Genomic DNA, 13,200 nt, shown 5'->3' with positions numbered 1-13,200 from the left:
GGGGAGCTACTTGAGGAGCAATGTAACCCTTTTGGGGAGCAATGATGAAACCTTAACCCTTTTGGGGGGCAATGATGAAACCCTAACCCTGACCTCATACTGGAGCTTCTGCTTCCCGGCAGGCATCCCTGTGGCTTTGTGGATCTTGACTTTTATGACTGAGACCTAAGGATTAAAGGGGGAAAGAAACACATCGGTCACTACTACACAAGCACTATGTCGCTTTAATGCTGGACTTCATGCGCTCCCTTGTTTAGGAAGGCCTTAATGTTTGATGGTGCCAGACTCGCAACCAGTGACAGGTCCGCCCAAGATGGAGGCGGGGTGTGCCTCCTTTGCTGACCGTTCATCACTTAGGGCAAACTTGGGGAGCCCACCTGGTCCGATAGAGGGAGGGTGAAGACCAGCACTTGACCGTTCAGCTTCCATTCGGTCTTGTCCTGCATGTTGGGCACCTGGACCTTGACGGTGACCGGACCCTAAGAGAAGGAGGGACACAATTCAGGGAGTGGTCAGCGGACAGAACCGGCTGAAGAACAATGCTGGGACAACAACGCCACCCCATCCGAGAGAAAGGCCTGATTACGTATTACGTTGATTCGTTCTCTCTAGGAATATCTAGCTCCTCCAGCACAACTCTATGGTCAACCTTACCTAAAAATTGCACTGAAAGACCTAGGGATTCCTAGAGAGGACACTCTACTAGGCCTTTGTCGCTCCTACAGTGTAACTCTGTGGTCAGTGTCTGTCGGACATTGGCCACAGAGTTATTACTGTGCACTTAAATATATGCACCTTGTTTCTACGCAGGAACTCTTCCTCGGGCATCAGGCTGTCCTCAGACTTCAGTTTCTTGGAGGCTGGCTCGTCTTCCATGGGGGGCGGTGGGTGAACTGGCGGCATAGGCGCCGGCGCGCTGACCGGCGCAACAGGCAGCGCTGGAACAAACGCTGGAGCACAGAGAAAAGTATTAATTTGGCAAGCGTTATTACTACGATTGACCGCCCCCCTCTCGCTTTGGACCAGCAGCGGGTGTCAAATGTAAAACATCCCTGAAAGGCCTAGAGATTCCTAGAGAGAACACTCTACTAGGCCTTTGTGGCTCCTCCAGGACAACTCTATGGTCAGCCTTAACTAAAAGTGGCACTGAAAGACCTAGAGATTCCTAGAGAGGATGCTCTACTAGGCCTTTGTGGCTCCTCCAGGGCAACTCTATGGTCAGTGTCTGTCAGACGTTGACCATAGAGTTGCACTGGAGGACCCAGAAACTCCTAGAGAGACTTGCCATGCCCATCATTGTGCCAAATTTAAGTGCCCTTACTCTGGAGGGACGTTCGGAGCCTATCAATGATGCCAAATATATGGGACATAGACGCACTTTTTGGCCACAGCACATAAGGCTGAACATAGCTCTCTTCTAATGGAATTACATTTGACACCCCTTGCCTTTAAAAGAAAGACACGATCATAATAACTCCAAGGCCAAAAAATATTGAGTTAAATGAGATTAGTCAAGCTAAGAGCCTATGGAAATCCTAACCCTCTCTTGCCCAAGCATTGTGAAAGCCAGGATGCCCTGAGAGCTGGAGTCTCAACCGGAGTGGCTCCAGGTGCAAATTGTGAGCATCTGGAAAGCTTGACTCCATTGCATTAAGAAGGAAGCCAATTACTTTTAGAGGCACTGAGGGCAGAGGGAAGAGAAGGAATGCATCAAAACAAGTGAAATGTCTACATTTCCTTCTACTACAACGCCGTCTGCGTTCGTTGCGCGGTCCTCCTTGCAAAGGGGATACCTGGCGCATTGAAACCCAAGCTATCATGCAGCCACGTCTTTCCAGAGCGGCAACGATCAGAGGTCCACAAAGGTCAGAAACTATTGACAAACAAACATATACACAGACCACAACCGTGTTTTCCCCAATGGCCCCACTCTCGACGCATGCAAACCAAGAGCTTGACCGGAAGGTTAGTTATTAGACGCGTTTTAGGACGCAATGATGACGCTTATGGGAGTTACCTGGTGCGCTGACCGGTCCCTGTCTGTATCCTATATTGTGATAATTGAACATCATTAGTCAGTGACTTGGCGCAACCACCACCAAGGATAATAATAATAAAATACGCCTTTTTGCAGTGGTCTCATAAAATGCACTGAAGCAACAGAAAACAAGCTTGCTCCCTCCTCAATATGGCATCCCTTCAATATCACCTCTTAACTTTCTCTTCTCCAGGCTAAACATCCCCAGCTCCCTAAGTCGTTCCTCATAGGGTTTCATGGTGTCCAGACCCTTCACCATTTTGGTCACCCTCCTCTGGACATCCTCCATCTTGTAACTGAATTGTGGAGCCCAGAACTGGACACAGGATTATTATTCCCAAAGCAGAATGGAGTGGCACTATGACTTCCCTGGATCTAGACACCATAGATAGACAGAAGAGATACTGACCCGTCGGCACGATCATGGGAGGCAGGCGCGGTGCCATAATGGGGGGAGCCGATGGCGGCATCAGCACGACGTTTATCCGGGGGGCGTGGATGATGGGTGGCATCGGCGTGGCGATCACGGACCCCGGCGGCAATCGGACGACGGAAGTCATCGGGGGACGGGACATGATCGGGACGGCGCTGACCACGGTCGTGCGGACGGGGGGCGGCATCTGGAGTACAGAAATCAGATTACTTTGGGGTCGAGGAAGGGTCTTACGATGTTTGTATGGAAATGGCAACACCTACCGAAGGAGGGCGAGGCACGGACGCGATCGGCGGGGCGTTGGTCGGCATGTTGGGGGCTGAGGAGGGCGGTGGAGGCGGCTGCTGCTGCGGCATCTCGTTGGGCTTGCTTGTGCCGATCTTCTCCTTGCTGTCGTCCTCCGGCACCAGCCCCTTGGCTTTATGGATCGCCTCAATCTGCTCTTGCAGGGTGATGTTGCCTTGGGCCGCCTGCTGGGTGCGGGCCATGCTGCCCGAATGGCCGTCCCAGGTCACCTGAGGGAAGAGCGGACGGTCATCTTTGTGTCTCCGGCCTCTGCAAGCGGGGTACCATCCCATGACGCCCGCAGAGACCGTACCTTTTCATCTGGCTTCTGAATCTCCTCCTCCCCAATCTTCTTGCCGATGGCCGTCTTCTCCACGCCGAAGATGTCAGTACGGCGCTCGGCCAGCTGCTTCAGGCTGCTTTCGATATCCAAGCCTAAAGAGACAGAAATAGAATAATCATAGAATCGTAGAGTTGGACGAGACCCCAAGGAGGGCCCTGATCCAGTCCAACCCCATTCTTCTGCCATGCAGGAACTCTCTATCAAGGCATCCCCAATGACAGATGGCCATCCAGCCTCTGTTTATGGAATCATAGAATCTTAGAGTTGGAAGAGACCCCAAGGAGGGCCCTGATCCAGTCCAACCCCATTCTGCCATGCAGGAAGTCTAAAAGCATAGCAGAATAATAATAAAAGTAATTATATCTCTGATACTACTCAGCAGAGGAAAACGCATTGAACCTGCTTTTCAGGGTCCAGCCGCACTGACCTGGCGCATAGACTTCATCATCCGTCTGTTTCATCCGGAGCGAGCAATCCCTCTGCTCCAGCCATCAGGGATCCAGAAGCATTCTTGTTCTTGCATCTTGCTGGCAGGGATCTTCTCCCCGGTGATGGGGGAAATGAGGTATTTGTCCAGGACTGGGGTTGGGGGCAAAGGCTTGGAAGCTGGAGGAGGAAGGGTCAGAAAGGTTTAGGGAAAGGACACCTCTGGCCAAGAATCATAGAGCTGGAAGAGACCCCAAGAAGCGTCCTGATTCAGTCCAACCCCATTCTCTTGCCATGCAGGAACTCTCAATCAAAACATCCCCATTTTGACAAATAGCCACCCAGCCTCTGTTTAAAGACCTCCAAAGGCAGAGACTCCAAGGGAGTGTGTCCCACTGTCGAACAGCCCTGCAATCTATGGACGCAAGATTGCGCAAGTCATAACCCCCAACTACATCTAAACCTCACCTTTGGGATCGTAATCCTTCCTGACAATGACCTGATCCGGAGTCGGAGGCAGAGGAGGCGGCATCGGGGTTTCTGGAATTCCTGCTACAGAGAAGAGGAGGAGAGAGGTAGCTGGGCAGCCATTTTAAGTGGTGACTGTTTAATTGTTTTTTAAACTCTAGGAAGAGTGTGCTTGTAGTCACATCTTCAGTGAGTCACACCTTTGAGTCACTAGGGGCGGAGCTAGCAGACTAGCTCTTTATTTCTTCTCCCAGAGCCTCTGCAGAGCAGTTCCTGCTACAGAGAAGAGGAGGAGAGAGGTAGCTGGGCAGCCATTTTAAGTGGTGACTGTTTAATTGTTTTTATTTCAATTTTTTATTTCATTTTTTTTTAATCCAAGGAAATCTACAGCAAAGGCAGAATTGATCGAGCTCACTGCCACAAATTGTTGAAGCATCAGGGGCTTAGCGTTGGTGTTTTCTGGAGGATTCTTTTTTTCAGGAGGAAGCCCACAGTCCTGTTCCAGTAATTTCCTAAGACTTTTCAGTATGGACACTGACGGAACCACGGCAGTCACCTGCAACACTTGTGGGATGTTTATCTTCTTGCCTAAAGAAGTGGAGAACTTCACATGCCCCAAGTGCAAGTTGGTAGCACTCTTGGAGGAGAAAGTGCAGCAGTTGGAGTCCAGAGTAGCTACACTTCAGCATATTAGGGAGCAGGAGGATTTCCTGGACAGAACAGAACTAACAATCCTGGACGAATACCATGCAGAGGAAGATGCTAGAGCCGAGGAGGTCACTTCACATACACAGGAGGAAGATAGCTGGAGGAATGTCACACAGAGAAGTAGGCCAAGAAGGGATTGTTCGGGGAGCTTGCAGCTAGAGAATCGATTCAAAGCTCTTTCCCTTATCAAGGAGGATGAAGAAGAGCAGCATGGACAGACTTCAGGGACAGAGCAGGCAAGCCTGAGTGTCCCACCCAAGGGAACAGCTGCTGCTAAATCTCGTAGGAGGCGTGTGGTCGTAGTGGGGGACTCCTTGCTGAGGGGTACAGAAGCAGTGATTTGTAGGCCTGACAACAATGTCTCGAGAGGTGTGTTGTCTTCCAGGGGCAAAGATCCGTGATGTGACAGAGAGGCTGACAAGACTGGTCAAGCCTACTGACCAATACCTCTTCCTTTTGGTCCATGTGGGAACCAATGATACTGCAAGACACAGCCTTCACAACATCAAAAGGGATTACGAGGTGCTTGGTAGGAAGCTGAAAGGAATGGATGTACAGGTTGTCATCTCGTCTCTTCTGCCAGTTGAAGGGCACGGTCCAGGAAGGGAGAGGAAAATAGCGGATGTGAACAACTGACTTCGCAGATGGTGCCGCCAAGAACAATTTGGATTCTTTGATCATGGGCTGCGGTTCCATGAGGAGGGACTTCTTGCAACGGATGGGTTGCATCTCACACCAGTTGGAAGAAATGTTTTTGCCAACAGTCTCAAGAACTTGATCAGGAGAGCTTTAAACTGAGTTCCGAGGGGAAGGGAGACAATATTAAGGAAGGCGAAAGGGATGGCGGAAATAGTCAAACTGACATAGAGGAAACAAGGCAAACAGTGCAAGGACCCAGCAGTGGGAGGCAAAAAAACTTGCACAGGCAGCAAGTAAAAGGGAACCATGGTCTGCGATGTCTCTACACTAATGCACAGAGCATGGGAAATAAGCAAGATGAACTCGAACTCCTAGTACAACAAAGCAAATATGATATAATAGGCATCACTGAAACCTGGTGGGATGAGTCTCATGATTGGAATGTGGAAATAGAGGGGTATAACCTTATTAAGAGAAATAGGCCAAACAGGAAAGGAGGAGGAATAACACTATATGTCAGAGATATTTACACCAGTGAAGAGATCCAGGACATCAATCATGGAAGCCAGGTGGAGAGCATCTGGATAAGAATCAAAGGGGAGGGAAACAACAAGGATGTTATGGTGGGAGTCTACTATAGACCCCCAAGTCAGACTGAGGAATTGGATGATGCCTTTCTAGAACAGATGACCACACAGTCAGAAAGGAGAGATGTAGTAGTGATGGGCGACTTCAACTATCCTGATATTTGTTGGAAGTCAAACTCAGCCAGATCCTCAAGGTCTAGCAAATTCCTCACTTGCCTGGAAGACCATTTCATGGTCCAAAAGGTGGAAGAGGCAACAAGGGGGTCAGCTATTTTGGATCTGATCCTAACCAACAAGGATGACTTGGTTAATGGGGTGCAAGTGGTGGGATCCTTAGGTGGAAGTGACAATGTTCTCCTGGAGTTTGTTATACAATGGAGAGGAGAAGCCAGGCACAGTCAAACACGCATTCTAGACTTTAGGAGAGCGGATTTCAGTATTGAGGGTGATCCCATGGTCAGAAATACTAAAAGAGAAGGGAGTTCAGACCGGATGGGAGTTTCTCAAAAGAGAGATACTGAAGGCACAATTTCAAACAGTTCCAGTGAGAAAGAAAAATGGGAGGTGTCTCAAGAAACCAGGATGGATGACTAAGGAACTTTCAACTGAGCTAAGTTTGAAACGGAACATGTATAAGAAATGGAAAAAGGGGGAAATCACAAAAAAGGAATTCAAAGAAATAGCAGGCATGTGTAGGGGTAAAGTCAGAAAAGCTAAAGCGCAGAATGAACTCAGGCTTGCTAGAGAGGTTAAGAACAACAAAAAGGGCTTTTTTGGATATGTCCACAGCAAAAGGAAGAAGAAGGAAACAATAGGGCCACTGCGTGGAGAAGATGGCAAAATGCTAACAGAAGACAGAGAAAAGGCAGAATTACTCAACACCTTCTTTGCCTCAGTTTTCTCAGAAAAGGCAAAGGGTGCTCAACCTGAGGATAATGGAGCAGAGGACAGAATAGGGGAATTTCAGCACAGAATAAGTAAAGAGATAGTAGAGGAACACCTTGTTAATCTAAATGAATATAAGTCTCCAGGACCAGATGAACTACATCCAAGAGTATTAAAAGAACTGGCAAATGTAATATAGGAGCCATTGGCAATAATCTTTGAAAACTCCTGGAAATCAGGAGAGATCCCAGCAGACTGGAGGAGGGCAAACGTTGTCCCCATCTTCAGAAAGGGGGAAAAAGAGGATTCCAACAATTATCATCCAGTCAGTCTGACATCAATACCAGGAAAGATTCTAGAGCAGTTCATTAAACAGAGAATCTGTGAACATCTAGAAAGCAATGCCATAATCACAAAAAGTCAACATGGGTTTCAGAGAAACAAGTCATGCCAGACAAATCTGATCTCTTTCTTTGATAAAATTACCAGCTTGGTAGATGAAGAGAATGCTGTAGATATAGTATATCTTGATTTCAGTAAGGCCTTTGACAAGGTTTCCCATGATACTCTTGCAAACAAGCTTGTAAAATGTGGGCTAGACAAAGTAACTGTTGAATGGATCTGTAATTGGTTGACCGGCCGAACCCAAAGGGTGCTCAACAATGGCTCTTTTTCCTCCTGGAGGGAAGTGACCAGTGGGGTCCCACAGGGCTCTGTACTGGGCCCAGTGTTATTCAACATCTTTATCAATGACCTGGATGACAGAATTGGGAGCACACTTATCAAATTTGCAGATGACACCAAATTAGGAGGAATAGTTAATACTCCAGAGGACAGGACCAACATTCAAAATGATCTGAATAGACTAGAAAGCTGGGCCAAAGCTAACAAAATGAAATTCAACACAGAGAAATGTAAGGTACTGCACTTAGGGCAGAAAAATGAAATGCACAGATATAGGATAGGAGACACATTGCTGAATGAAAGTACATGTGAAAGAGATCTAGGAGTCCAAGTACACCATAAGTTGAACATGAGTCAACAGTGTGATGCGGCAGCTAAAAAAACCAATGCAATTCTAGGCTGCATCAATAAAAGTATAGTGTCTAGATCAAGAGAAGTAATAGTGCCACTGTATTCTGCTCTGGTCAGGCCCCACCTGGAATATTGTGTCCAGTTCTGGGCACCACAATTCAAAAAGGACATTGAGAAACTGGAGCGTGTACAGAGGAGAGTAACTAAAATGGTGAAAGGTCTGGAAACCTTGCCCTATGAGGAACGACTCAGGGAGCTGGGGATGTTTAGCCTGGAGAAGAGAAGGTTAAGAGGTGATATGATAGCCCTGTTTAAATATTTGAAAGGATGTCACATTGAGGAGGGAGCAAGCTTGTTTTCTGCTGCTCCAGAGAACAGGACCCGGAACAATGGATGCAAGCTACAGGAAAAGAGATTCCACCTCAACATTAGGAAGAACTTCCTGACAGTAAGGGCTGTTCGACAGTGGAACAAATTCCCCCAGAGTGTAGTGGAGTCTCCTTCCTTGGAGGTCTTTAAGCAGAGGCTAGATGGCCATCTGTTGGGGATGCTTTGATTTGGATTTCCTGCATGGCAGGGGGTTGGACTGGATGGCCCTTGTGGTCTCTTCCAACTCTATGATTCTATGATTCTAGGTGGGACTTTCTGGTTCTCATCCTCTTCGTCCGAGCCCTTCGGATTTAAAAGCAATGGGGTTAGGAAGCGACAAGAGAATTGTTCATTCATAGAGTCAGACAATCATATAGAGTTGGAAGAGACCCCAAAAAGGGCCATCCTGCCCAACCCCATTCTGCCATGCAGGAATTCTCAACCATAGACCCCAAAAGGGCCCTGATCCAGTCCAATCATAGGGCCATCCAGTCCAATCTTAGATCCCAAAAAGGCCCCTGATCCAGTCCAACCCCATTCTGCCATGCAGGAACTCTCAATCCTAGACCCCAGAAAGGGCTACTCACCTTGTCCATGTCCTGAACCTGGGTGTCCTGGTCTAACTGGGACAGTCCCTCCTCAGTCTTTTCTTGCTTCTCGTCTTCGTCGTCCGACTCCACTTCCATCTCCACTTCCTCGCTCTCCCCGAACTTTTCGTAGCGCTCCTGGATCAGAATCCGAGCACCCAGTTCCTCGGGAGTCGTGGGGGGAGGAAAGTTCCCTAAAGCAGAGAAGGAAGGGGATGAGCCTCACTGCCACCTCTCCTTGGAGGACTGGGCTGCATTGGTCCTTCCCTATTTGTTAGGGTTAGGGGCACGGGGCACAAGACCTCTCTAGGAATCTTTAGGTCCTCCAGGGGAACTCTGTGGCCGACGTCCGACAGACACTGACCATAGAGCTGCGCTAGAGGAGCTACAAAGGCCTAGTAGAGTGTCCTCTCTAGGAATCTCTAGGTCCTCCAGGGCAACATCTGCTAGACATTGACCATAGAGTTGTGCTGGAGGACCTACAAATGCCTAGTGGTGTCCTCTCTAGGAATCTCTAGGTCTTCCAGGGCAACATGTGCCAGACATTGATCACAGAGTGGCACCAGAAGACCTCCCGATGCCTAGAGAGACCTTTCTGCCCCCAGATACGGAAAAGTGAAATTACTTATCGATCCCACAGATATATGGGGGCTCAAGACTATTTATGCGCCCACCTTGCTCCGAAGGCTGGAAGTTCACCGTCTCCACCACCACGAAATCATGCCAGTCGATCTGGGCGTACGCGACGCGCTCCCGCTCTTTTTCCTCTTCTTCCTTCTTCCGCTCTCGCTCCTGGAACTTGGCCCACTCCACGTGGTAGCAGGCCTACAACGAGGCATAAAAACAACAACGCAACACAAAACTTCATTACGATATGAGAAGTGTTAGTGCCCGCTCCCATAATTGGCCTCTTTAGTAGGAAACTACAAGTGACCATTTAAAGATCTTTATATTATTATTATTATTATTATTATTATTATTATTATTATTATGTGGTGGTGGTGGTGGTGGTATAGAAATATGTGTTTTCAAATGTTTACATCTATGTTACATTTGTAAACCACTGCTGGAGTCAATGCATCAAAGAAACAATTCAAAAACATGACAAAAATTATAGGGAGATATTTAGGCACCTGATCCAAGACTTCTTTGGGGTTTTCTGCCTCCTTCTTCAGTTTTATGATCAGCCCCTTCGGTGGGATCAGGATCTGAAATATATATATATAAATATATATATATATATATATATATATAGAGAGAGAGAGAGAGAGAGAGAGAGAGAGAGAGATTAATAATAATAATAATAATGGATACCATCTCGATTAAAGTGTCTATCTTATGGGGAAACCGTTCCCCTTAATGAGGTAGTGCCACCCATTCCACGCTTTTGGATTACTATCTCTAAAGAGCCAGATACAAATAAATAAATAAATAAAAATATAATAAATAAAAAATAAATATAATAAAATAAATAAATTAAATAAATAAATATAACAAATATATAAAATTAAAAAATAAAATATAATAGACAAATTTAGTAAGGATAAAAATATAATAAATTAATAAATAAATTAAACAAATATAACAAATATAATAAATTAAAAATAAAATATAATAGACAAATATAATAAGGATAAAACTATAATAAATATAATAAAATATAATAAATAAATATAACAAATATAATAAACAAATATCTCAGCTGTTGATACCATTGATAAGAGAATTCATATTTTGTTGGCTTTAAACTATCGACAACCCCAATCAAGACTGTCAATAAGAAACGATGGACGTTGTTGGCCCACACTGGGCATACGTTCTCCATGTCTGCGGAGAAGGATTTTAGAGCCTTTAGGGTTGAAGGGAAGGGTATAAATGCCGTAAACAATAAGCAACAGAAGAGAAATGTTTTAATGCCTGGGATTTGCCCGGTTTCGCCCTAAATCCCCACACTCTCCTCTGCCGGACCCCCATCCGAGGGCTAACCAGGGCTGGCCCTGCTTAATGTCTGAGATCAGACTGGACCCTAATGCGCAAATGCAACCTCCCAGACCCCATTACCTTGGTGTACTGCTCAACCAGTTTGGTGAAGTAGTTGAAGAGGCTGTGCTGAGGGCGCAGGAAGTCGAACTGGTAGTTCCTCTGCTCCTTCTGCATCAGCTGGGTCAGGAACTGGGCGGTCAGCTTGACCACGTCCAGGTTGAAGGCGGAGATAGACGGAGGGTCCGCAGTGAACTCGAACTCTGGAGGGGGCTCCTTCAGGACCACCGTCTCTTGGATCACCTGGGCCTGGAGCTGTAAGGAAAACAGAGGATCATGGAAGAAGCCCCAAAAAGGGCCCTGATCCAGTCCAACCCGATACTTCCATGCAGGAACTCTCAATCAAAGCTTCCCCATGAATGAAAAAGCATGCAGCATCATCCCAGAGAGGCAATGTTCGAGGGGGACAGGGCCACTTACCTTCTGCGGCAGCTGCTGCTGTGCATTCTGTTGCACCTGCATGACCTTCAGGATGGCGGCCGAGGGCTCCTGCGCTAGGGTTGCCATATCCCGCTGGGGGGCGGGACAATCCCGGTTTGGGCGGTGCCAACCCGGTCCCGGTCCGGTTTGGCGCCCAAACCGGGACGGCCCCGCCCACCGCGGCCACCTCAGGTCCCGCGGCGGCTCCAAGGCCTTGCTGAGGCCTGGGAGGGCTCTCCGCGGTTGGAGCTCCAGCCGCGGAGACGCTCCCTCCTGGGCCCCAGCGAGGCCTTGGAGGCGGCTCTGCGGTCGGAGTTCCGGCTGCGGGGTCCTCCAAGGCCTCCGCGAGGCCAGGGAGGAGGAGGAGGCCGCTTCCCACCGTGGCGATCGCCGCGATGAGGAGCGGCCCCTGCCTCTTTCCCGGCCTGGGAGCCGGCCGAGGCTTCCTCCCAGACCGGGAGGAGGAGGAGGACGCTTCCCCTCGCGGCGATCGCCGCGATGCCAAGCTTCCCCGCGCCCCTTCCTGGCCTGGGAGCAGGCCTAGGCTCCCTCCCAGGCTGGGAGGAGGAGGAGGAAGCCTGGCACCGCGGCGATCGCCACGATGCCAAGCTTCCCCGCGCCCCTTCCTGGCCTGGGAGCAGGCCTAGGCTCTCTCCCAGGCCGGGAGGAGGAGGAGGAAGCCTGGCACCGCGGCGATCGCCGCAATGCCAAGCTTCCCCGCGCCCCTTCCTGGCCTGGGAGCAGGCCTAGGCTCCCTCCCAGGCTGGGAGGAGGAGGAGGAAGCCTGGCACTGTGGCGATCGCCGCGATGCCAAGCTTCCCCGCGCCCCTTCCTGGCCTGGGAGCAGGCCTAGGCTCCCTCCCAGACCAGGAGGAGGAGGAGGCTGCTTCGAACCGCGGCAATCGCCGTGATTCCAAGTGCCCCCCGCACCCTTCCCGGCCTGGGAGCCGGCCTAGGCGTCCTCCGAAGCCGGGAGGAGGAAGAGGCCACTGGAACCGCGGCGCGATTCCAAGCGGCCCCTGTTCCTCCTCCCGGCTTGGGAGAGAGCCTAGGCGTCCTCCGAAGCCGGGAGGAGGAGGACAGGGTTTGAAAACGTAGGACTTTTTTTTTTAATTTCCTAGCCAGGAAATTAAAAAAAAAAGTCCTACATTTTCAAACCTGGTCCTACATTTGTCCCGGTTTGGAGGTCCTCCATTATGGCAACCCTATCCTGTGCCTTCCCTTCCTTGAACTCGTTGACTTTGTGCCTGTAGTAGGCATGGTACGGGTCGTTGGGGTTCAGGAAGTTGAAGTTGGGGTTGTTTATCTCGTTCTGGCGGATGCGGGCTTCGAACTCGGGGCCGTTTCTGAGAAGAGGCACAACCAGAGTCAGCACCCAAAGCAGAGCAAACGGTCCCCAAAAGCCGCGAGGCAGAGAGCATCCCATCACCGTTGCATCACCATTATCCATCTCTAAGAGGATGCTCCAGGTGTAAGAAAAACCTTGAGACCCCCATCACTAATTTAATGATTTACTGTATAAACCCGCGTTCAATGGTGGAGCACACTGCTTCCTCTGAGGTTTTGGTGGGGTTTTCTTCCTTTGGAGATCCTTAAACAGAGGCTAGACAGCCATTTGTCAATGGGGATGCTTTGACTGAGAGTTCTTGCATGGCAGATGAGGGTTACATTGGATGGCAGAAGGAGGGTGGACTATATGGCCCTTAGTAGTCCCTTGTGACTCTAGGATCCTATGTATTCCTGCATGGCAGAAGGAGGGTCAGACTATATGGCCCTTAGTAGTCCCTTTTAACACTAGGATCCTATGTATTTCTGCATGGCAGAAGGACGGTTGGACTCTATGGCTACTAAGGGCTACTAAGCGCGATCGCGGAGTCCTCCAAGGCCTTGCCGGGGCCTGGGAGGAGGAGGAGGCCTGAGAGGATGGCCGCGATGAC

At 49.2% G+C, this 13,200-nt stretch overlaps 3 protein-coding genes across 3 annotated transcripts in view; all 3 read right to left on the bottom strand.

Annotated features, from left to right (window-relative positions):
• LOC149282359 (uncharacterized) overlaps positions 1 to 12,706 on the bottom strand; it is a 28,128-nt gene extending 15,422 nt beyond the window's left edge. The window contains exons 1-7 of the mRNA XM_089498325.1: positions 12,693 to 12,706; positions 12,480 to 12,609; positions 11,264 to 11,356; positions 10,865 to 11,098; positions 9,937 to 10,011; positions 9,478 to 9,628; positions 8,804 to 8,997 (exon numbers count right to left, since the gene is read on the bottom strand). Of these exons, the coding sequence (XP_089354451.1) occupies positions 8,804 to 8,997; positions 9,478 to 9,628; positions 9,937 to 10,011; positions 10,865 to 11,098; positions 11,264 to 11,356; positions 12,480 to 12,609; positions 12,693 to 12,706 (891 nt within the window). The remainder of the gene's footprint in view (positions 1 to 8,803; positions 8,998 to 9,477; positions 9,629 to 9,936; positions 10,012 to 10,864; positions 11,099 to 11,263; positions 11,357 to 12,479; positions 12,610 to 12,692) is intronic.
• On the bottom strand, positions 354 to 3,006 carry LOC149282361 (splicing factor 3A subunit 1-like). The gene is made up of 5 exons (XM_089498322.1): positions 2,735 to 3,006; positions 2,448 to 2,658; positions 2,018 to 2,047; positions 796 to 950; positions 354 to 479 (listed from the first exon to the last, which is right to left on the bottom strand). The coding sequence occupies exons 1-5, from the start codon at positions 2,957 to 2,959 to the stop codon at positions 354 to 356; spliced, it is 747 nt and encodes a 248-aa protein (XP_089354448.1). The 5' UTR covers positions 2,960 to 3,006.
• LOC149282360 (splicing factor 3A subunit 1-like) lies at positions 3,006 to 8,573 on the bottom strand. The gene is given in 6 exon segments (XM_089498291.1): positions 3,006 to 3,026; positions 3,070 to 3,191; positions 3,527 to 3,607; positions 3,610 to 3,705; positions 3,994 to 4,077; positions 8,555 to 8,573. Coding segments are annotated over 6 exon segments (423 nt in total).
• Positions 12,707 to 13,200: the final 494 nt, after the last annotated feature.

Source organism: Sceloporus occidentalis, unplaced genomic scaffold (genome assembly GCF_023333645.1).
Source record: "Sceloporus occidentalis isolate IW3139 unplaced genomic scaffold, rSceOcc1.0.p SCAF_118, whole genome shotgun sequence".
Lineage (NCBI taxonomy): Eukaryota > Metazoa > Chordata > Lepidosauria > Squamata > Phrynosomatidae > Sceloporus > Sceloporus occidentalis.
This window is presented reverse-complemented; position numbering and strand designations above follow the sequence as displayed.